Here is a 25,882-nt window from a genome sequence, read left to right as displayed (position 1 = left end):
ATAATGCATGTTTCTGTAGGATGACATAAGGATACTACAGTTGCTCACTAGAAGAAAATATATACAGTATGTTACTTTTGTCCTATGGGAGGAATATGTTTGGTCTTTGATGAGAAATATCCATCCAAAATATTCTGGATTGTTAACTTTTCTAACTAAATACAGCAGGGCTCAACAAACCCCGGGAGCCAGATCCCCAGGGCCACCATAGGGAATCAGGGCCCTCATGCTTGTCTGTAGGGGCATGGCGAACAGCAAGTCGTGTAATATGCATTATGTGACCCCGAAGTTGAAGACAATCGCGCGTCAGTTTTCCACGAGGTGAGAGGGAAAGGGAGTAGTCTATGTGTGTGTCAGCGTGTTTAGTGTTCTGTAGTGCCAGGTTCAGTGTGTATAGTGTTAGATTAATTGTGTATATTTTACATTTGTATAGTGTTATTGTGTGTGTATGTTGTTGCACAGTGTGTGCATGTGTACAAAAGTGTGGTGTTAGCAAATATTTGCGACCGGTGTTATGTGTGCATCAGTCCCGAGCCTAGGGTTAATGGCACCCGGAAGATGGAGAGGAAGCGAAGGAGACTGCTTAACAGATGCACACATCACATGCATCACTCTATCTGTGGTAAAGCATAGAGATACAGGACCATCCACTGGACCATCCACCTACAACAAAGGAACTTCCATATGCCACCTCTAACCATAGGCTTAGTTCTTCTGTGTGAATCAATGCAACTGCATAATGCATTGCTTACTTAGTTACCCAAGGCTGTCTTATCATTTGAGATTAATGACTCGATTTACCAATAATTTAATGTTTTCGTTTATCTGCTTATTAAATAGATTGATGTTTTCACTAATTTATCCATTCTTTATTTAAGGGATCATCATTAATAAATATATTTGCCAAATAATTCATGTATTGATCCATACTTTATAAAAAATGTTTTCTATTATTTATTATATATATTTTGTGAGATGTTTGTAGAATAGGACATATTTCTTAAATATATATCATATTAAGGGCACGTATGAGGACAGAGCATCACTTAAACAGAAGGGAGAGGGGCAATATGATCGAAACCTTAAATATATGAAAATAAAAACATTCTTGAAAATAAAATGGCACCTACATTTTTTGGCTCCTAGACCAAATCCATCAACTCTTGAAATACAGTATTATAAGCATAATTCCCCATACTGCGGAACCATTCCCCTTTTTGGCTTTTGATGAGAAATAGCTAGACAAAAGTGTAGGCATTTCCAGTATTGACTACAATAAGATTAAATGTTTAATCTAAACTTTCTACAATAATCTATAATGCCTTTAATTCAATGGCTACCTGCTCCACACGGTCAGTTACTCAAACACTTGATGCCAACAGTGCCAACATTTTGGCAGGAAAGTGGTACAGTGGTAGGAACGCACATTATATAAATAACAGCACCAGGCATGTGCAGAACTACCGACTATAAATAGCTTTACTGAAGATGGCCATTCTAGCACTGAAATTTACAAGAGACTGTTTATAGAATTGTGCCTGTTACAAGTGTGCAGTTAGGATTCTCAGCTATAACCTCTAAAGCCTCCATAATTTACAAATATTGCTTAAAAAATGTTTTGTATAAATAATACAAATAGAGTAAGCAGCATTGGGGTGATGGGGGGCTTGCATAGTTACAAATATACATTGTACCGTATATTCCGGCGTATAAGACGACTTTTTAACCCCAAAAAATCTTCTTAAAAGTGGGGGGTCGTCTTATACGCCGGGTACTTACCAAGCCGGAGGTTCCCACGAAGCCACCAATCTCTCTAATCACTACGCGCCGGCTATTGAGGCCGAGCGCAGGGATGCCGTCATGTCCCGGCGCCCGGCTTTAATTGCCGGCGCGTAGTGATGAGGGAGCAGGGAAGCCGAGGTCTGGCACTTCAGACCTCGGCTTCCCTGCTCTCTAATCACTAGGCGCCGGCTATTGATGCCGAGCGCAGGGATGCCGTCATGTCCCGGCGCCCGGCATCAATTGCCGGCGCGTAGTGATGAGGGAGCAGGGAAGCCCGAGGTCTGGCACTTCAGACCTCGGTTTCCCTGCTCTCTAATCACTAGGCGCCGGCTATTGATGCCGAGCGCAGGGATGATGTCATGTCCCGGCGCCTAGTGATTAGAGAGCAGGGAAGCCGAGGTCTGAAGTGCCAGACCTCGGGCTCCCACAACTGGATGGAAGAAAGAAGACAGAAGATAAGGTAAGAGATAGGGAGAAAGGGGGGAGAAATATATATATATATATATATATATATATATATATATAAACATATACATATACATATACATATATACACACACACACACACACTGGTGTGTATATATATATATATATATATATATATACACACTGGTGTGTGTGTATATATATATACATATATATACATATATATACACACTGGTGTGTGTATATATATATATACATACGTGTGTGTGTTTATATATATATATATATATATATATATATATATATATATATATACATATACATGTGTGTGTAAAGGCAGGGGTGTGTGGTGAGGGCAGTGTATAAATGTGTATGTATGGACAGGCATATGTGTAGATATATATATATAGATATATATATTATATATGTGTGTGTGTGTGTGTGTGTGTAAGGGCAGTGCATGTATGTATATGTCAGCAAATCAACCAGCAAATCACCGGTAAGGTACATCGATTGCCGTGATTGGCTGGTTGTTGTACGCTGGGTAGAGGGGTAGTCTTATACGGCGAGTATAGTCCAAACTCTATATTTGGACTGTAAAAGTTGGGGGTCGTCTTATACGCCCAGTCGTCTTATACGCCGGAATATACGGTAGTCATGGTAATCTAAATATATTCCCTCTTTGGCATAAAAATTGCTTAATAGCTTATTGGTGGCCAGAAGACAGAAACAAACACATCTTTCTTGTTTCATCCTTTTGATCAAGGTGCCAGAAACAAAAACCATGTGTTCCTATATAGTTTATGGGGGCCACATCAAAACAAAGCATGCTAAAGACTTCTCTTTGACATGGTAAGCATCATCTCAGCTTCAGCCTTTTATTCAGGATATTGCCAAAGAGGCTTTTGAAGTGACACAAAGTTATTTACATTTAATTCATCTGGGAATAACATTACATTTGCTTCTGCGTGTCTCTTTCAACAGCTGAACAAAAAGATATTCAACACCATAATATTCCTTCTGGCAATGATGGTTTGTTTAATAGGAAATAAAAAGTATTTCTTACTTTCCACTACGTCTTTCTAAGATTACTCATTCATAAATGCCTACAGTAGTTGGCTTGCTTAAAAGATTATTTGTTTTTGATTAACAAAAAAGTGATATATCTGAAGAGAGCAGGTAAATGTTGTTAAAGGAAGCTAAAGCATTTGACTGGTCAAGAATCAGGGACAGATTAATGTAATAATATTACGAACAGTTCAAACACAGAGGAATTTATCTTATATTTGTAATACGTTTTGTATTTATATCTTATATTTGTAAGACCCACCATGAAGATACTTAAAATTCTGGGTGTATATTGTACACGTAACTTTTAAGTTTAATTCATTTTTGTTGTTTTTTTTAAAAAAAAACTTGGTAAGTTACACAATGGGTACAGAGATGCATTGTCAATGTTTAACGGGTCAGGACAGGCGGTGACAATCTCGTAAACGGCATGGTTTGGGGCAGGCGGCAAAAGCACTCAAAGTCGGGAGGCGGCCCAGGAGTCAAAATACCGGGGACAGGCAGTAATGAAGCGATATAGGAACAGGATACGGGCAAAAGGGACTGGAGGACAACAGGGTACAACCATAGGGGAGCCAGTATAACCAAGCAATGAGTGTTGTGCTTGGTGCACTTTTATATAGTTTTATACTGTAGAGGGAATAGGCGCACACTCTTTATTCTGTGCCGTGCCTTACTACTCGCGTGCACCCCCGGTCTCCCGCAGGTAAGATTCGGAGGTGGTCGCAACAGAGATTGTATCCTATGTAAGCATAAACAGCAATATTTAAGTTATAGGACGCATGCATAACTTTTGTTACAAAGTACAACCACCATAATTTCATGCAGGGAAGCAAGATAAACTTAATTATTTGCATAAATGTAGTTTGATGCACTGAAACCACTCAAAAGTAAAGTCCTAATTGTATGGTATAAATGAATTTCTTGGACTTTTCTTCTATAGCCCTATTTTCTTCAAGTATCGATATTATCTCTATCAGTGTTCATACTTCATCAGAGTTCCATTTTCTTCCTATTACTTAATTAGATGCAATTAAAAAGTGTGACCTCAATTTCCATACAGATAAGTTGTCTAGTTTCAATTGGAGGACATCAACCGCTGGATAGAATGTTTTTTTTATGTTACATGGAACATTTCCTTCCACAAAGGTATATGATATTTTTAAAATGATATTTTGTGCTAAATATAATTGTACACTGGAGTACTCTTGGGGGCTGCAGTTTCAATTACGATATCATTAAAAAAAGTCAAACATTTGATGAGATGACCCAGGGCAACTGTTCTTTTTACAGGAAACATTGAACAACCAGTTTTTAAGTTTGTCTAAGGTTTTGTCAGGACCCATGGATGTTTAAACCAGCAACCCTGCATTGTACACCTAACCATTATGCCACCAGATGGCTTCTGGATTGCAGGTCCTCTACCTCCCCATGGACATAAGATATCTGCCTGCTTCTACGCCATCAAGGGCCTATTAATACCTGGGTATACTCCTAGCTACTTGCTAGAGCATTGTGTTCCTGGCCCAGCCAATTGTTCACTTACGTACAAGCATCCTCTGTTCCTAGGGGAAAGCATTTGTATTTAAATATAAACCAGAGTCTATAGTGGGTGTACATTTAAATATGTAAGACTCTGGCACTAGGGAAGGGGCAGGGCTACTGGTTGTCTCCAGCAGTGAAAAGGCAGCCCCACTACACTACAGTTTTTGGAGAGGTGGACTTAGGGTGCCATTACATATGCCATGTGTTTTCAGCCTCCTTGATCCACTTGGATAACTGTATATCTAATAAGGGGTTGTCACTCAAATGGTTAAGCCTTTTTCGTTTTCTTCACTTCTAATTAGAGAATATTATTTAATATTATTTCACATTAAACATTGATGTCTAATCATGTTATCATGTGTATGACCACCTATAATATGAAGAAAATTGGTTTAAGAACAGAGCTTTAAACACATCACCTAAATCTCTATAATGGAAGCAGTGAAGCAAAACCACAAATGGTTCCTGTGAGGTATGCCATTGTTTCCTATTGAGAAGAATAATAATTCAATGCACTAAGATTATTCCAATTGATCTAGACAAAATCATTAATCTGCAAAAAGGTTAGCCAATAGAGTATAAAATGTGCTCTTGTGAGCTATTCCCAACAGTTCAACTACCGTACTTCAAAAATAAATCTATCAGTTAAGATACTTTAATGCAATTTATTTTAGTCAGCAGGACAGAACCACTTAGAAATACAGTATCTGCTACTGATACATGTGGTTTCTCTGACCTAAGGTGCTAATTCTTCACAGCAGACCTACAGACGCTAATGGAATTCATGCCACTATTTAGTTGGAATTATTCTTGATGTTATCTGACAGTTTTTTTTTAAGTACTGGAAAAAAAGAATATAATGGGTTTTGTCCTTTCCTATTGTCATCTATAGCAAGAGCCACATGGTCAAATGCAAAAACACAAATACTTAATCATAAAATTCTTATCACAAAAGAAAATATATTCTTAAATGGAGAACTAAGAATTAGTGCTTTAATTCTACTTACAATTAATGAGCTCCATTATGTTTGGTGTGGTAATTGGTGAAAAAACACTGATACAGGGGTGTAACCAGGGCCGGCCCAAGGCAAAATGCCACCTGGGGCGAATTTTAAAATGCCGCCCCCACCCCTTATCTACCCTTCCTCTCCCCCGTCCCTTCCGCCCCCCTGCCGCCCCCCCTGCCCCATTATCTACCCCCCCCGTACTTACCTTTCAGCAGTCCTGCGGCGAGACTCCCTGTTCAGTCTCTGTGCCGGCTTGTAATGCTGAGCACTCAGCATTACAAGCCGGCACCGAGACCGAACAGGGAGACTCGCCGCAGAGGAGAGAGGGGCGCCGAGCGCGTACTGACCACTCGGCGCCCCTTTCTCTCTCTTTCGCTTTAAATTAAAAAAAAAAAAAAAAAAAAGGGGCTTGGGGCGGCCCCTTCAAAAGTGCCGCCCCTTCAAAAGTGCCGCCTGGAGCGGTTGCCCCAACTCGACTCCATTGTCGGGCCGGCCCTGGGTGTAACTAGAAACAACATGGTCCGGTGCAAAGATTGCCCCAGGGCCCCCAACTTCACCAAGTCACATGTCCCACAGTGGAACATCAGTGTGCACAGTGGAACATCAGTGTGCATCACACAACTTGTGAGTGCCACTTTTGCCCCAAACAGCTTGTTAGTGCCACATTTGCCCTCAAACAGCTTATTAGTTTCCAGGGCCAGACTGGCCCACCGGGAGACTGGGAAATTTCCCAGTGGGCCAGTCGGTCCGTGGGCCAGGCAGCCGGCAGATCAACATTCAAAACAGCGAGCGGGATTCAAAGTGGCCGGCGTGCGACAGCTGGGCCAGATCCTCCGGCTGCCAGCGCCTAATGAAGATGGCGTGCCATTGGGCGATGCTGTACATGCACGCCGGCTACTTTAATTTCATGTAATAGCTATACCTTTCTTGTTCCGTCGACATATACCTGAAAAGCAGTGTTGAAACTGCATGAGGGAGGAAAAGGGAGGTTTAGTACCATGAAGGAGAGAATAAAGGGACTCAGTGACGACAGGGGGACCACCTAAAGCTGGCCTTGATCACAACTTGCTCTGCATTTCAGGGCAGAACTGCACAATTCATATGCTAAGAGATCTGCATAGTGTTGTGCTCCTCCCCTGCCCTGCACGCGTGGGGGAGAGAAGACCAGTCTGAGAGCTGGGAAATTACCTCAGACTTCGCGTGTTAGGCCTGAGGAAAGGCAGCCTGAAGCACCGGGCTATTGGTATACGAAGGGGGGTGATGGAGCTGGTGTTGGAAATACAGGGGTATTTAAACAGTACAAGGGGGTAATTTACATACAATAGACACAGCAAGCCCCACAACGTTGTTCATCAGGTCCTCCTTTTCACACGACTCAGTATTTGCACTCAGACCAGTAGGGGGGTTGCTATTGTAGTCTGTGGGGAGGATGGGAAACACGGGCATTTCCCTTACTTCTGACTGAAACCTTCTGGATATCAGATCCAGGTGCAAATACTGGCCATGGAGGTCTCTGTCCTGACCCGACGGAGAGTAAGACCACACACATAAACCCCCTCAAAAAATGCAAGTGCCACAAATCTGTTTCCAAGCTCCACAGTCTTTAGAGTCTCTTCTACTTGGGGAAACGTGGCACTCCACACCAGGGCCCATAGTGAGTAGGAAGAAGGCTGGTACTCAGTCCCCTCCAGGAGCCCATGGCACCGAGGCTACTGTGACAGTAAGGATTCTTAGATGCAACAGATGTAAAAGAGATACTGCTCTATTAAGTGAGTGTTCACAAACCTTTTACAATATTATTAATGGTAAAGTTGCTATGTAATGTGGCATTGTCAGGATACTCTTACTCCTATAGGATCTTATTCCTATAGGTAGCATTCCGAAAGACCCTCTATGAGTTTTGTTTCATCACTATAAATCCATTATGTTACTTGCAGTTATTTTACCCATACATAATCTGACTATATGTTTAAGGAATAAATACAATGTATATTTCGTATATATGATATTTTGCAATGGCCACTTATTTAACCTGCATTCCTCACTTAAAATCTTTCTGAAAAATCTAACATCTGTTATACTTGCAAATGAATTCACACAGAGATATAGAGTGTGTGTATATATATATATATATATATATATATATATATATATATATTTATTTAAACTCAGATTGACTCTCTCTTTTCTTCATCAATCATAGAACATAATGTGTACTGAATCCTAATAACTTTAGCCATTAATCATTGAAAAGTATTTTTTCTAAATTACAAGCAAAATGCCATGGTATTTAAGTAATTGCATGAATCACGGTGGGATTTGTTTTTATCAAATTGTACAGATTGCAGAGCTGAACTGGTTGCCCATGTATTTCAATGTGTTTAGACTACAGGGGATATTCAATAATTATTCCTCCTTGATATGTGTTTTTATTGCATATAGTGCCTAGGGAGCATATATATATATATATATATATATATATAAATTGACGAGTCCAAAATCAGCTGTTAGGACTAATTTCACCTACCTTCAGCTTGGAACAGCAATACAAATCCTAGAAACCTATTCTAATGTTCTTTGTTACTTAATGAAACATTTGGTTGTGGAATTAAACTTGGTTTTCCTAATGAACCAACACCTTGTATTTAACAAAACACTATATTGTATAATACGAGACAGAAAGATAACCAGGATATTCATAATGGAATAAATTGGTTGGATAAAAATTGGATAAAACTGAATAGTTGTCAATATTTTTTTTTAAATATATCATATTATTCTTTGTTATGAAGAGCTTTTATATGGAACATTAAGTATAATTTATTTTGGAACAATATGTACTTCCATGGTTCTTAGGTCATTATAGTCCTGCTGACAAGTAACACTATGTAATAGACCATGGGCCTGTTCTCAGTTGCCTTTTGGTAGAAAGAACCACAGAAATGTAACAAAACAAAAAGTCGTGTGCTGAAAGTGGGTTACTAAATTGTTGTTGGTAGTAGGTTTGATTCTTTGATTTTTTCTTTCATGTTTTAGGACACCTGACCATTATACCAACAGGGACGTTTATCACATGGCATTCACATCACAACCATTTGGGAGTGCGCAGGATTACTGGGACTCGCAGGTATATTGTAAGACCGCCCGCTCACAACACACAGAACACACTTGCACCCGCATGTATTTCGATGGGTCCCATGGGATCCCACCCCGATGCAGTCCTCTATACCACATTGCAAAATGTGTACCAATTTTTGCTATTTATAAAATCCCATTCTTTAACTCAGAATAACAGTTTAAAGCTGCAGAACTATAACAATTATTTAAAAATAACAGTAATATTTTTTTTTGTTTTGCTTGTCAGAAGCCACAATGCTATGTTTCTCTAATAGAAAGAAAGTCTTGCAAACCAGGCTTGTATATAACGGTCTAAGTTAACAGATATGGTTATTTATATTAAGGTAATTTCTATCTCACATATGGCTTTTTTTATTATTGCAAAGAGTTTATAGGAATTCCATGTGTATTTAATTTTGGACATCCATATACATATATTTTCTAAACAAACATTGTCAAAATACTAACCCCTTGATGACAATTGCCGGTCCTGGCACGTCACGGAAAAACATGTCGTTTACGACAATTGACGTGCCAGGACCGGCACGTCTTTAAACGGGCGCAGAAAGCGATCTACTTTCGCTTTCTGCGCCCAAACAGCGTTGCTGTAATGCCTCGACCTCGAGGCATTCAGCAACGCCACGATCGGCACAAAGGGGCCATCTCTGGTCCCTCCCCGGGGCGTCAACATCCGCCATACTTTGTATGGCGGCGGACGACCGTTTTAAAAGCGTTTAGGAGGCGATCAACGATTGCCGGTGATCTTCGCCATCAGCAAGATGGCGGCGGCCCGGGAAAAAAAACAATAAAGATGAAAGAGTTCGCTAGATGGTCTCCAGACCCTCTAGAGAACTCTGGCTCCACTTGCAGGTTGAATACAGGTACTGCATTCACCATGCAAGTCAATAGAGCCCAGCTTTCTAATCACAGTGTGATTAGTAAAAATAAATTAAAAATAAAATAAAATTAATAATAATTAAAAGAAAATAGTAAAAAAACAGTAAAATGTAAAAATAATTTCCCACTGATGTCACTATCAGGGGAACCTTCAAGTTGAAAAAAAAATGTTAAATTTTTTTTAAGAAAAGCCAAAAAAAATAAAATATATAAAAAAATATTTTTGTGATCAAGTCCTAAAATTAGCATATTAGCTTAAAACAATTCTCGCATGGAAAGAGTTAAAATACTGGCATATTAAATGCCCACGGGGTGTCTACTTTTAAAAAATGTATGATTTGATGGGGTAAATTGAATTGGCCAGGTTCAACAATGTCCCAAATAACACAGGGGGGAAGGATGGCCACACATCTAATTTCCAATTAGAAAAATGCACACGTACCAAATGTGGCCTTTTAGTTCCCCCCAAAAATGACACTGTACTCAGGAGATGTTGCTGAACACATATTGGGGTGTCGTGTGACAGCGGCATCTACCAGGAGCTGTAAATTCATTCATAAAGTAGGTGTGTGTGGGAAAAATACACACAAAAATACTTCTGCAAACTTTGAAAAAATGCTGGTGGTAAAATGTGTGCATGCAAAGAGTTAAAATACTAGCATTTGAAATACCCTGGGGTGTCTAGTTTTCAAAAATAAATGGGTTTATTGGGCACACTGAAATGGCCTGGCTCAAAGATGTACCAAATAGGGCATGGGCAGTGGATCCCCAAATGCCAAAGTTCAACATTGAAAAATGCGCATGCCCCAAATGTGGCCCTTTTGACCCCAAACAGCCAGGCAAAATCATTCACGTGAGGTATCGCTGTACTCAGGAGATGTTGCTGAACACATATTGGGGTGTTTTGTGATAGTGACATATACGAGAACCTTTTAATTCATACCTGAAGTAAAATGTGTGTGACAAAACAAATGCAAAAAAATGACTACCACAAAGTTTGACAAAGGCTGATGGTAGAATAAGTGCTTGGAAAGGGTTAAAATACTAGCATTTGGAATACCCTGGGCTGTCTAGTTTTCAAAAATATATGACTTGATGGGGTAAGTTGCATTGGCCGGCTTCAAAGATACCCGAAATGGCACATGGGGGAAGAATTACCAGATTTGGAAAAAATGGCTTTGAAATAGCAAAACGCTACCTGTACTTATTGCCCCATAATGTATAGAAAAAAGCAAAAAAACAGAAACCATTGGGTATTTCTAAACTCAGGACAAATAGTAGAATCTATTTAGCAGGTTTTTTTATTACCTTTTATAGATGAATAAAAGATTTTTCAACTAAAAGTTAGAAACAGTCATTTTTTTCTAAATGTTTCACCATATTTTATACTTTTTTTAATAGTAAATAATATGATAAAATCAAAACAATGTCATCTAAAGAAAGCCCTTCTTGTCCTGAAAAAAACAATATCTAATGTGTGTGGGTTCAGTAAACGGGAAAGAAGAAAATTACAGCTAAACACGAGCAGCGCAGAAATGTAAAAACGGCCATTGTCACGAAGGGTACAAAAAGTAAAATCAGCCTTTGTCACGAAGGGGTTAAAGGATGTGTCAGTCCAATCATATTTATTATTTTCATCCATAATTTTATTCCGTGAAGAGATTGAGCCACTAAACATGACACTTTCAGTAATAAGCCCAAATAGTACAGTATTATGCTACTCCTTCATTCACCTTTCAGTTTTATGTCCTGTAGGACTAAAAGTGACCTTGAAAAACAAACAATACCAATAACTTAAAGTTCTACCAAATGCAAACAGAACACTTGGTGGATGATGACCTGTTTGCTTTCATACTTTTACTTTAATTGGAAATTTCCAGTGGGTTGTTATTGCTGTGTTGGCAACATTGTGAGAGTGTCAGCTTTCACCTTCTACATTTAGACAATGATGGCCAGGCTAGAACATTTTTGCAAGGCATGATATATCAAGCAACCCACAAATATTTTTTTTAACTAATGCATTACATCTCACATATTATGTGCTGGAACTGAATTTCACACTTTAATAGAGCACAAATGCCCACCAATAAGCCATTATATTTAGGAACATGGAAGCTAACCAAGTTGAAATTTTATTTAGTCAACAGCAATAAAGAAAATTGTTTTTCTACTCTCAGTATAAAGCATTTTGCCAATTAGAAAGTACACATTAAGGAGAAGCACTTCTAAGCATGTTTTATGTTTTATATAATAGCACTAGCTAGTATGGCACAGACCTATCTTTAAGCACATGCATTTATTTCTATAGTGTCTTTAGTGATGAAGCCAAAGTCCTAGACACTTAGGAGACTAGGTTATTGGTATCAATCTAAAATCTGAATGATTTTCTAAAACAAGGCATGTTTCCTTCTGGGCTCTCTAGCTGGGTTCCAGGGATGTAATTCAGCTGCAAACTTTGGCAGTTAAAATATTAGATTGTTAGACTAGCACTACCTTGCTGAAATGTTGTCCCAATATTGATTCCTTATGTTGAGCAGCTTCTAAAATTAATAGTTCACTTCAATAAGTAATACGTGTTTGGAAATATTGATATACATGACACACAGTTTTATATTTTTTCAGAAGCTTTGGCTCTAAGTTAAACCTCTGTATTCTAAACAAACTTTGTATTATATCAAGTCTTTATTACACCCCAAATAAATATTTTGTATATTGCACACAGATAACATCCTGTCAGCTGTTTAATTACTGGTGCTAGTTTTATCCATACTTATAGGCCAACCTTTGAAGTATATTCTGTACTGGTTGCTAGTTATATAAATATTTGTTTGACATCATAGGAATGATTGAACAAGGCCAAATCAATTAACCACACTGCAATCACCCTAAAATTACCATTTAATTCAATTCAATAATTCTGGAAACAGAATAATTTATGGTGTTTCTTTGAGAGGTTACTCGATTAATGCTTGCTTCTTTTGAAGTATAATAAATAAAGTAGTTGCTTGATTAATCGATCATGGAACAGACAGTCGTAGTCAGAACTGGTTTCAATAAACTAGGATAAAAGGTGTAAATAGCACCTAAGTCTATTGATCATTCCAGTCAATCTCTACTTTGTATTTTATATCTCTCTATGTAGTCAGGAACTGTTTAGTTTTATGAAAATGATACCTGGGATTATCTAAGATTGTAAACTTGCAAAGGCAGAGTGCTCATCAATTTTAATGTTATTTTTTACTTCACTTTTGTAACAGCACTATGGAATCTGCTGGAGATCTATAAATAAAATGTAATGTATTGTCTGGGAACTCTCTGGATTTTGCCTGGAGCCTCACAAAATCAGAGCTGATCATCTCTGGGTGTGACAAAGTTACCAATGGGGGAAGTGTTTTGATTTGCCAACCCCTTGCAAGAATGTTAAGGGTTGGATCTGTTCCTTAAGCAAGACCATACAATACATAACAAAATAATTATTCCTCCTCATCACAATGCAATAGAGGAGTAATGGGAACAGAAGGTGAATTAAAACAATGGTGTTTGCCTTGGGAACCTGGAGATTATTAACAGGCCTCTGGAGCAGTATGTTTATTCTCCAGGCAGTGATGTGGTGTTTTGGCCGTACCCACTCCTGCTCCTTTCAAGTCCATTTGGGACTAGACCAACCCCCTTTTCTTTCTGCCTCTTATAAAGAGCATGGACAGGTCCTGACCAGCCCTGAGAAGTTCAAGAGAGAAGTCTTTTCCTACACATATCCTTAAGTTAAACAGTATTAAAACTGTATTTTTCTATTTTTGTTTTAAATGTTTCTTTATGAGACAGCAAGCCATAGAACTAGATACAAGATAAGCTTAATTAATAACACAATTTACCACAACCCAAACTCATCCCTCTTCCTCCTAGGAAACCCTTGAAGAACTCCACCAACTCGTCCAACATTAGTACCTGTCCTCACAAATGCTCTACTGGATGAATGGGCAAAAATTACCACAGAAACACTCCAAAATAATGTGGAAAGCCTTTCCAGAATGCATAGGGAGACCAATGTGATGTCATAAAAGTCCCTGTTTGTGTATGGGCCAGGTGTCCCAACGGAGTTCATTCAAGCATTATTCATTTTAAAAGCTAGGTAGTAACATAAGGAGGATAGTTCTGATTGATTGATTGATATGTGAAATTGATTGATATGTGAAATGTTTTCACTGTATTTAGTCATGACGACATGGCGAATCATATTAATACTTGCCTTCCTATGTAATTTCTCCTCGGAAATTTGTAGCAATTTATCCAGATGCATTTCTACTAAAAAAATAAATATATTCGAATGGAACCAATTTAGGCTGTGTGATCTGTTATACTATTATTTTGTGAGACAAAGAAATACATTGCTTTAAAGTGCTTGAACTTCAAAAGATCAGAGTACGAATAATAACAAACACGTTGTTTTGATACCTCCTATGCATAGATTAATGCACTCTCAGTTAAGGGTAAAACAGGCTTCTTTATTATGCATAGCTTCATAACATACAACTGCCATGCTGAGCTGGTTAGCTCCAAACCACAGTTACTACAACTCACACTGAACTCTCTAGCACCCTCTGCAGGTTGCTTGTATAACATTGCTACACTCGCAACTATAATATGAACAATTTCTCAAATGCACTATGGTTACTGGTTAATTTAGAAAGGTTTGTGCAGATCCAAACTATAAACATGCAATTGAAAACAGCTTTAAGATACTGTTAGTAGGATACTAGCTAAAAATATTCATTTCTAAATTGAAAAGAAATGAGTAGTGGAATTTGCAAATATAGTATGTTACTAGTGGGAAAAACGGCTTTTTTACATTTTTAAGAAACAAAAACCATGAAATGCATTGTGCGAGTGTAGAAATTAACACATAATGGCTATGGATGTAGAGTTAAGCAGTCATTGTGCCTGACATGATTAAGAAAGTAACAAGGAAAATTTATACATTACATATCTATGTAAAATATTGCTGAACATTAAACCCACACACACACCCACCTAGGTGTGATGCCCTTAAATCTAGGCCAAAATAAAACAATTCCACAGAAATTAGGTAAGCACATAAAACTAAAAAACTAAAGGTTTAGGTTTAACTCAACTAACACGACTCAACTTAAGTCACGTGCACTAATTAATAAAGAAGTTGTTTGCGACTTTTGCTCAAATGTTTAAATGTGACATTTTATGGAATTAAGCTTCCAAAAGGAATGCTCCTGACTGCAACTCCCAACCTAAAAATATGTGTTTAAGTAATAAATTAATGAATAAACAAACAAAAAAATGTGTCCTCAGGTAAAACCCCCACCGCTTTCGCCACTCCATCTGGGGTTGGAGGGGCTAATTTTTTGCTCCTACCTCTTATGTCAAAAAGCAAATTCATATAGGAGTGTCAGAGACATAGTTCGACGAAGGCCTGGCCAAAACCTGACACCATGTTATCATCTTCATCTCTATTATGTAATACTTAAACTAAATTCACATTGTGCATACACATAATAACAACTGTCAAGACCAGAGAGAAAAGGGCTACTTTAAAGTGTACCTTTAATTATAACAATGCTAACGTAGAAGTCATTATGTAACTATAAGACATCACTTTATGGTCATCATCAGGGGTGGAAATTGATCACCTTGCAGATTATGTCATGTGCATGGATACTATAAAAATGCTTATAGCTTAAAGATGAATATAAGCTTATGCATTCTAAGAGAGTTATCGCATTAAAATATTTCAGCTAACAGGTTCACTTCGGAATCATTTATCATGACATGACATATCTATGACAGTTCCTTAAAACATATGTTATCAAAGCTTGATGCCAATTTTCACCTAACTTGGTTTTTAATATAGCTCTATAGTGTTACAAATTCTTATTTTTATAGCATTGGTGTAATTCAGTCTGAAATGAGGCCTGTTTCTTGTACTCTTCCTTGGCATCTATACAGTTTTGTTCTGCAGATTGACTCTCAAGAAGGATGTTTGGTCAAATCAATATTAGCAGTTTCATTTCCATGCTCTAGTAATACCAAATACCAAGATAAAGAGTCTAGAGACTATAGCTACAAAAGTAGGTTTAGCAAAACATTCGCGGAGGGCCGAATTCGGCAGAACTGACAGCTTAGGAAAGCTTAAACGGTAAATCTGAACAGTTGCTGAGCAGAGTAATGGGCAATGCTTCCATATGCATTCAACCAACAACACTCATTGCAAAAAGGCAATCGACTATGTCCTTGCCTTGCTGCTTCAATCAGGTAAACATTAAACTTGTAAAAAAGAAAAAAAATATGTGTACAAGGAAGAAAAACGACTCATGTTATCCCGTAGAGCTAGAGAATTAATCAATGAAATGTATTTTATTGTTTATTTTGAAACCATAGATCTAAAAACAGTCAAAGCAATTATTGCTTCTTTGTATTTGATTTTATTAGAAAACATGTCTAGTTATGAAGGTTCTATGTGTACTGAGTTGAGACTTGATTGAATTTGCTCAGGCCAATTTGACTGGGTTTATTGAAATTGAGCAACTAGTCTATTTTATAAGGTGAAATCAACTCCCTACACTTTAAGTCAGCTCAGTTCAAGATGACTAAACTATCAATAAATTACTTTACTTAAATTTAAATGTGTGTTAGTTACTCTATCTTTAGGTTCACAAAGAAACATTGATGCATACCATTTTCAATATCATGTTTTTGGCTACATTTTCATTTATTATGCTACACAAGTGGATATGTAACTTACATTATAACACCAATTTGCCTTGATAAAGGCTTCAAGGGTTAGCTGAAACATTGACTACCACTTTTTGTATGCGTCAATAAATGAATGCTTTGCTTATTCATAACACCACACAATTGATGTTCTTTTGTGCAACCTACTTTTGACATATATTATTGAAAGCATGATAGTGCTTTATAGGGCTATGTGTGGAACCTGGATTTGTCCATCAGACTTTGAGAGATATACATATTTAATGGAAAAAAGCCTTTAGTTAGTTAATGCCAAACTTAATATCTCATTTAAACTGAAATAAGCTGGGAAATACACGATAGTTTTTAAGTTTTAAGAAATTAAGTTTATTCACCAGTGTGTTTTTGTTAATTACATCAGACATGAAATTATATATGATATTACTTAAAGCACAATAGCGCTTTATAGGGCTGTGTGTGCTAATCAAGGGGTCCAGATACGAATTTGTCCAACAGATTTTGAGAAAGATATAGGTGTAATGGTCAGGTGTCAGCATACTTTTTGTCATAAAGTATATATCTATATATATCATACCTCCCAACATTTCAAAATGTGAAAGAGGGACACTTTTTTTAAAAAAAATCTCGCGGAACTCACCAATACAAGCAATTGCACAAAATGCCGTGCTCACATCGCCATTGTCAGCATAGTCATGCATATTAAAAATAACCAACACATTGAATTGAATTCCCATAAGGCTCAGCCAGACATACTACTTCCATGATGCTGGCTGAGCGTCATGGGAAGTGCAGCAACAGTAAAGCTGCAGATGCTAGCTGTGAACAATGATTCTCATCATTGGAAGAGTAGTCCACAGCAGCAGAGATTTTTTTAAATTAAAAAAGGCTAATGTCAGCCTCCTTCCCAGGACCCCTACACACTGCCTTTACACACACCTGTCCATAAACACACACATACAGTGCCTTTACACACAAACATATACACATACACTGCCCTTACACACACCTGCCCATAAACACACATAAACATACACACTGCCCTTACACACACGTATACATGGACACTGCCCTTACACACACACACATACATGTACACTGCCCTAATACACACATATACTTGTACACTGCCCTTACACACACACACATACACTGCCCTCACACACACACACACACATATACATGTACACTGCCCTCTGATTTTGGAATCAAAACATTTGCTACTGCAAAAAAATTTTGATGAAAAAGTTCTACTTTATTCACTGGAACAAAACAGTGATCAGATTATTCTTCACGATATTCTTGTAAGAATCTTTTGTTTCTTTATTAATTCATGTAAACTATTTTTTTCACATGTAATAAAAGCTATGATTGAGACTTTTTTGTTTTTTGATTTTATTTCCTTTTATTTGCCAACCTGCCCCCCAGTTATGCATATCTGCCCCCAGACTTGCCACTCTGCCCCAGAAATGCCTTATACCCCCCTATATATGACACTCTGCCTCCCAGAAATGCCGTATACCCTCCTGTATCCCACTCTTCCCCATGATATGCCTTTTAACCCAGTATATGCCACTGCCTTCAGAAATGCCTTATACTGAGTGGCATATAGGGGGTTAAAAGGCATATCATGAGACAAAGTGGCATAAAGGGGATATAAGGCATTTCTGAAGGCAGTGGCATATAGGGGGTTAAAAGGCATTTCTAGAGGCAGAGTGGCATATAGGGGGTTAAAAGGCATCTCTGGATGCACAGTGGCATATAGGAGGTTAAAAGGCATTTCTAGAGGCAGAGTGGCATATAGGGGGTTAAAAAGGCATTTCTGGAGGCACAGTGGCATATAGGGGGTTAAAAGCCATATCATGGGGCACTCTGCCGCCAGAAAAAGCCTTATGCCCCCATATAACACCCCCCCCGACTTACCACTGCCTCTGACTCCCTGGTGTCTGGTGGGGCAGCAGGTGGAGGCCGGCGTTCATGAAATTAAAGGGGCTGGTGTGCACGCACCGCGCCACCCAACTGCCGTGCCTCAGCACTTTGTCCCATGTCTTAAAATGGGTGGGACTAAGAGCTGAGGCACTGCCATTGGGTAATTTATGGGATAGAGCTAAATCACATGTGGGGACATGGCTAGCTCCAGACAGCTGTTAGTGGGAGGGAACTGGGTGGGGAGCAGGAGAAAGAAGACAGGAGTGTGTGGCACTTGGGTGGGTAGTGGATGTGCCCAAACACTGCCTTGCCTGGAGAAACTGGAAACTGACCTGGAGACCCATTGAAATAGGACTTCACCAAGAGATGCTGGGTGAAACCCAAAGAGTTCTTGAAAAACTTTATAATAATTAAGCTAACACTATATACACTATGACCAAACCCACATTAAACTACTATACAAGTTAACGCTTGAATATTCCGATATTATATTGCAAGCTTTATGACGTTCAGAAAGAGAAACATATTTTCATTACTACTAAAAATGATTTTTCACATTTTTTTTCAGATTTCACATTTCTAAATTTGATAATGGACTTCATCTCTCCTACTGGCTACTGAAGAGGGAGAAAACTAAACAAAGAGAAATAGTGTTCTCTGCATTCCAGAAACTCTTAGCATTCCAGACAGTAACGCCAAACATTTGTAGTAACAGTGGCTACTGAATACAGTGCCATATATTTGAAATACACAAATACAAACCTGGGGATGCATTTTTCTATTAATATTTACTGTCTTCATTCTCCTTTCCATGAAAAACACTTCTAGAACACATACATACTGGACCCAAGCATATTCTTGAATGAACAGCTTGTTTATATTTTAGTTGCACAGTTGTACAATATAGTTGCTGTAATTAACCGCCCCAAGTACCTTGGACGCCTACATGTACCTTGGATGCCTACAAGTAGGGCTGCATAGTGGGCTTGGGTATCTCCTGCTTCAGCTTACTTAAATAACGTTTTGGTGTAGGTTTAGCTATTTATTTCTTTTTAGTTTTAAAGTACTGAATTTTTTATTTAGAGAATTTCAGTAAAATAACATATGAATGGGAGGTATGCATTTTCAATCTATAACTCAACTACTCCAGTATAGAACATCCCCTTACATTTGGTATGTTTAACAAAAATAGTTTATATTTTTATTTAATAAATATTTTCCCTCCTCCAAGTTGGCTGTTAGTGTTGACATGAATCAGCAAGGGGAAAGTAAAATTATGGTTGTTGTGGAGAGGGAGAACATTTCAAGATAAGAGACTTAGGGTGAAGGGTGGAAAAAAAGTCTGGGGAGAGGGAGACAGAAACAACCCTGCATTAAAATCCATGCGTCATCAACTAAGATCTTTATGTTCATTTAAGTGCATAGTATGATACTGCAAAATTATTATATTACTGGCGTAAACATGTTATAGAAACGTAACATTTTACGGTAGATAAGAACCATTCAGCCCAACTAGTCTGCCCATTTTCGCCACCTGTAAAACAAGGCGCAACAGGGCAATCAGATATTGTAGACTCTGCATACCTGCTGAAGGTCTACTGTAATGGTCACGTGGTGGTACTGCATTCCATTTTTGATGCTTGGACTCTGCCACCAAGAGTTTTTTCCATTGATAGCATGCGTAATTGGATGGTGATCTACATGATTAGAAAAGAAAACAGCAACATGTGATGTTAAGTCATGTAATATGCATATTACTTAGATCATTATACTAAAACACTTTAGAATAAGAACCAGGATATGATGTGATAACATATAGCTTCATTGCTCTGTGAGGTGGCCACATGGGAGCTGTGATTGAGGTTTCTACTACAAAAGCACAGACCTCAATCAATCCCACAGCTTGCTCATGGTCCTCATTGTGCCCAATAGAACATTTGCAGGTACAATGACTTGTATAAAGATAAACTCAATTCTCCAGATTTTTAAATAACATATTTAAAAACATAGTCTACTAACACTCTCCTTTAGTAAACTAACCAGTGACAAAAATGTATTTAGAAATGTATTAAGAAAAGCTGCACAGTTCTGCATTGAAACTCTTCAGGGCCTCCAGATGCATGCATGCACACACTCACACACATACCCAAAGTATGTGGATACCTGACCATCACACCTATATCAGCTTGTTGAATATCCCATTCCTAAACCATGGGTAATTATATGGAGTTGACCCATTCTCTGCGAGTATAACAGCCCCCACTGTTATGGGAAGGCTTTCTGTGAAAAATTGTACCCATTCAGCTAAAAGAGCATTTGTAAGGCCACACAATCGTCATTCCAATTATTACCAAACATGTTCAGTGGGTTAAGGTCAGGGCTCTGTGCAGACCACTCGAGTTCCTTCACATGAAACTATGTCATTATGGACTTTGCTTTGTGCACAGGGGCACAGTCATGCTGGAACAGGAAAGGGCCTTTTTCCAAACCAGTGCACCAAAGTTGAAAGTATTGTCTAAAAAGCCATTAAGCCTCCCTTGATTTTTTATACCTGTTATGGATGTGGGTGAAACATCTAAACTCCATAATTAGGAGGGATAGCCACGTACTTTTGTTTATTTAGTGTACATACAAACATGCACACATACACAAAACAAATCTCCATAAATCTCAGGCGCTCATTTCCTGCTTATGTGCAGTAAGAGCTTCTTCACTTCTTCTCCAGACAGACTGGAGATGAAAGTGCACCATGGTCGTTGAGGGTGCAACAGCCTAATTATCTATTAGAGCCCTGCCCCTTCAACCCATAGCCATGTGTGCCTTAGATAAATTACTATATTTGACACTTAAAAAATCTAGGGTTTTGTAAAGCAATGTTATTTAATGTGTGGTTTCTAGTAGTGATTCTCATTTGCATTTTGGAAATTGTCTAAGTGCATTGTCGATGTCATTCTCAACTTCCACACTGTCCTCTAGACATTTGCCCAGTTTCTCCAATGGCCGTTCTGGGCCTGGTTTGCATCTTTATATATTCATCTTTAGATAACTTAAGAATTCTAGGTAAATATGCTAAATAGATAAAAATATTGTGTATGACATACAATGTCACAGAACTGACAAAATAATTTAAAAAAAATGATTTCTGTGAATAAAACCAACCACACAAGCCTGTAACTTATTTTAATGCAATCTAATTAGAATTTTGATTCAAATCTTCTCTGGTAAAATAATTAGGTTTAGTAATGGAAAAAATGGCAGATGATTCAACAATTAACTATAATCCTTATTATGAAGGTTTAATCATAATTAATGTGAAATACTGTTGAACTGGAGACATTTGAAATTAAGCAGGAATTCTATCTTCTTAACGATAATGCTGAGTTCAATGAAAATAATATAATTTATGATCTGTTCTTCATTAACCCCTGGCTCAAAATATTGCTCCTCTTCCCATGTTTATATTTTGTGTTAGAAATATTTGTTGAGATAAAATTGTAGAGAAGGAATTCCTTGACATTAAATAAACTATAATCAAGTGGGGCTCTGTGTTTTTAGGGGCACTAAGCAAAATTATTTTATAATTGGCTATGATTTTTCAGGAACAAAAAAACTATATTAAAGTGACAGAAATTTAAGTGGATTCCATGCAGGGGGCTGGCCCGGTGTCCAAAATAAGTCTTCGTATAGGGCTGGTCTTACCAGGATGGGTGGATAGTCCTGCCATGGCTCCACCCACTCTCTGCTCCAGACCCACCTCTGGCCACCCCCAACACAGTTCCCCAGATCTGGGTACCTAAAATGTTGAGTGTTTGCAAATTTGAAGTGGCTGAATATTTTGCACATAGGAGATGTAATGGAAGTGTGAGATCAAAAGACAATGCCAATGTGTTGAGCAGATCCCTATGTAATGTCACACACTCTAGCATCTTGGTCAGGGACCTTGAAAATTGGGACTCCACAACAGGTGGCAAAATAATTATCTATTATTCTGACTGACTTATCACATAGCTTAAAGTACCACTATGCGTTTAAAATATTGTTTTGAGATGGCAGTTTGTACTTTTCAACTTAGAAATTGCTTTTGATGACCAACTGGCAAAGTTGTGTGCATTGATCCATTTGGCATCAGTCATCCATATAATGAAAATAAACTTTAATCTGCTTTTTCGTAAAATCAGCACAGTATACATGTGCATTTTTACCTAGATATGAACATGATTTAGATATCATGCAATGGTTTTATCTGATCTGCAAAGTGGGCTATGTTATCTCAACAGGTATATAACCAGTGGGTAGGTAATTATAATAAGATCTGTAAAGTGTTTCACAGCGTTTATTGGATATAATGATGCAACTGTCTGGCAAAAATGTAAAACCATTATCAATCATTGAAAGCAATATAAATTTAGCACGTACGGTTTGGATTACTACTTTTTTGGTCACAGATGCGGCACTGGGGGTTCCTCACAGGAAGTCCTGGAACATGTTCTACCAGCTTGCAAAACATCTCAGGTTCTTTCTCCCCACATGTGGCATTAGTTGTGATGACAGCATTGGAGGCAATATTGAGAACTGCGGGAAAAAGCCCTGTAAATTCGAGAGAGAAAAAATTAACTATAATTCCACAACTGACAAACCTAGCCTTATCATTTTTTAATATTTAGCAAGTATCTCAGTTTTTTACACTATTCTAAGAAGATGATGACTTTAAAGAGTTCAAATTCAGAATCATCTATCACAGAGGGACATTAAAAATTTGCACTCAAGAAAAGAGTGCACTTTTGCAGGTGTTTCAGAGCAAACACTCTAGACAATTTATCAGATGTGTATCACTTAAATAAGACCTAATAAAATAATTTCACACTTGTACTGTTAAATACACACAACTTGGTTAACAAGCAAACATGGTGAAACAATATAAATACATTATACACAGCACAGTTAAAATGAATGAAAGTGTTTTCCTTACACACAAACCCAAGCTTTTCTAAATCATTGGTACTGATAAGCTTGCCCTTGGACTATATATAGCCGCTGCATATTCTGGGTTATGCCAAAAATGGCATGTTTTAGGAGCAAGCAGTCACTCTCCCTCCTGAGCGATCAGGCTTCCAGAGTGGATGCAGTTCAACAGTTAGATTGAGAATAGGCCCAATTTCACTACAAAAGCCCTAAATTACCTTCTGTGTGTTCTGGACAAAGGAGAAAAGTATAGTTAAAATGATACCATTTATTGGCTAACTGAGAGTTTAATTGCGAGCTTTCGAGGCCAAGTTGTTAGGTCTCTTCCTCAGGCATTAATGACAAAAAGATGCACAATGTAAGGTAGAGGATCCCCTCTAAATTGAAGGAGGCAGACACAAACTAAAAAGTATATTTTATTTCTGACAATTCTCATGATGACATGGAGTAAGAAGGTAGTTCTTAATGTCAAATTTATTTTAAACCTTTAGACTTTCCAATGAATCTTCTTATTTTGGTAATATTATTTTTGCTTACAAATAGCATTTGCTTGGAAGGTTACTAAATTTGAATGTTTTTCTAACAATAATCCATTTGAAAATGTACTGTAAACCCAAAATAACTGCTCTAAAACACAATAAACGTATTTAAATGGTATGTACAAGTATAAATATGTTTATAAGAGTGTTTACAGAACACGTTCAGTAAAATAAACGAAATGCTAATGCACAAAAGCAGTCAGATAAAGTAATCTGGGATTTATCCATGCATAGTAAAATAATATACACTATGTGACCAAAAGTAAGTATTCTGCAACATTGTACAATAAGTAAACGGGACATACCAAGTAGTGTGTCACATAACAATTTGGATTTACAGAAACAACACATGAGGTGGTGCTTAAACCAACTTACCATCTAAAAAGGGGGTGGGGTATATTACACAAGAGATAAAAGTGCAAATGATTGAGATGGATCAGCCATATATCTGTATCTCAGTGTAAATATTGTTTAATTATAATACTAGACATATGTATAGACTGAAGAAGGTATGGTGGGAGACCCAACAATAGAAGTGAGACTGGGAAAGGTGATGGGATGCAAAACTACAAAAAAAGCACAATGTTGTCTTCGAAGGCCCTTTTAGCTATTAAATAGTATGTCTTGAAAATTGTAGTTTTAAACATTACAATCCTAATATTACCTATGTCAATGAAGCAAATATTGAAATGCAAGTTATATTTGCACAGATAATTAGCATATTACTTCGGCAGAACAGTGCTTGGTCAGTTAATAACTTTCCTAGAGTCAATCAACCTATGAGTACAATGAAATTGTTCTACATAATTACATTTATAGCTTGCTGCAGCAATAAATGCTATTATCTACGCTACACTTTTGAAATGTCATTATGCCCAGCCTGTTGTGTGTTTATTCCCAAGGCTCTATGACACATATTGTTTCCTGCTAACATTTACTCTCAATATACATACCTATGAAGACTAATATCTAATTAGGGATTACAATGTTCACATTTCACTGATACCATGTAATTGTGTATGAGGGTCTCTAAATATATATATATATATATATATATATATCACATATATATCATAGAAACATTAAAAATTATCATAGAATTATAATTGCTTCATTTATTGTGTATCGCCGTTTCATCAAATGGCAATACTGCAGGGAGGCTTACCACAAAAGTAGGGGAATGTAAATAAAATGGCTGTTAAGTTTTGCACTACATTTTGCTCCTAATTATATATTAAGGTATACTACTATGTACAATTCTAGCTTACATTCCACAATTCTGAATGCTAGACCATTTAAGATAATTTAAACAAATAACAATATAACAGAATGATATTATAGTAAATAATACTCCTTTAAACAAACAGTGATTGTCTATATATATATATATATCCAAATTTTAATGCTGTGGGGGTCCATATTTGTGTATTCTAAAGTGGGCTGTGGGGATTGCTTGGAACAGTAACACAAGCAATGAAAGCTTTTACGCATTAATGTATTCATACGACTATGGTGAATGTGCCAATTTTAACGCTTCTGATAACTATCAGATAGAAGAAAAAAAATGAGATTTGTGTCAAACTGAACTAAAGTATGTATGTGTGTGGGAACACAGTTGGTCGAAAACAATCTGGAACAAAGAAAATTATGAAAGAAGTAAAAAAAGGAACAACAAATAATTCTTCCCAGCTGCACACAGCAGTGGTTAGTCTGACAACCAAGATTCCCCCCCCCCCCGAATTCTGGGACTTTGACAGAGCAGAAAACAAGGACTATTTAAAAAGAGCTTTTCCATCACAATAAAAACAGACTGTGCAAAATAACACAGAATACAATAAATGTGCATCATGTTCTTCTACAGAAAACAACGTA

General features: G+C 37.5%; 1 protein-coding gene across 5 annotated transcripts in view; it reads right to left on the bottom strand.

Annotated features, from left to right (window-relative positions):
• The window catches only part of LAMA2 (laminin subunit alpha 2), a 349,942-nt gene that overhangs the window by 262,756 nt on the left and 61,304 nt on the right, over positions 1–25,882 (bottom strand). For all 5 annotated transcript variants that reach the window (XM_053458972.1, XM_053458973.1, XM_053458974.1 and 2 more), the window contains exons 2-3: positions 22,926–23,096; positions 20,094–20,206 (exon numbers count right to left, since the gene is read on the bottom strand). In XM_053458972.1, coding sequence (XP_053314947.1) covers positions 20,094–20,206; positions 22,926–23,096 — 284 coding nt within the window. The remainder of the gene's footprint in view (positions 1–20,093; positions 20,207–22,925; positions 23,097–25,882) is intronic.

The sequence above is a fragment of the Spea bombifrons genome, chromosome 3 (genome assembly GCF_027358695.1).
Source record: "Spea bombifrons isolate aSpeBom1 chromosome 3, aSpeBom1.2.pri, whole genome shotgun sequence".
Classification (NCBI taxonomy): domain Eukaryota; kingdom Metazoa; phylum Chordata; class Amphibia; order Anura; family Pelobatidae; genus Spea; species Spea bombifrons.
Note: the sequence above shows the minus strand (reverse complement) of the source record. Positions and strands in the feature narration are given on the sequence as shown.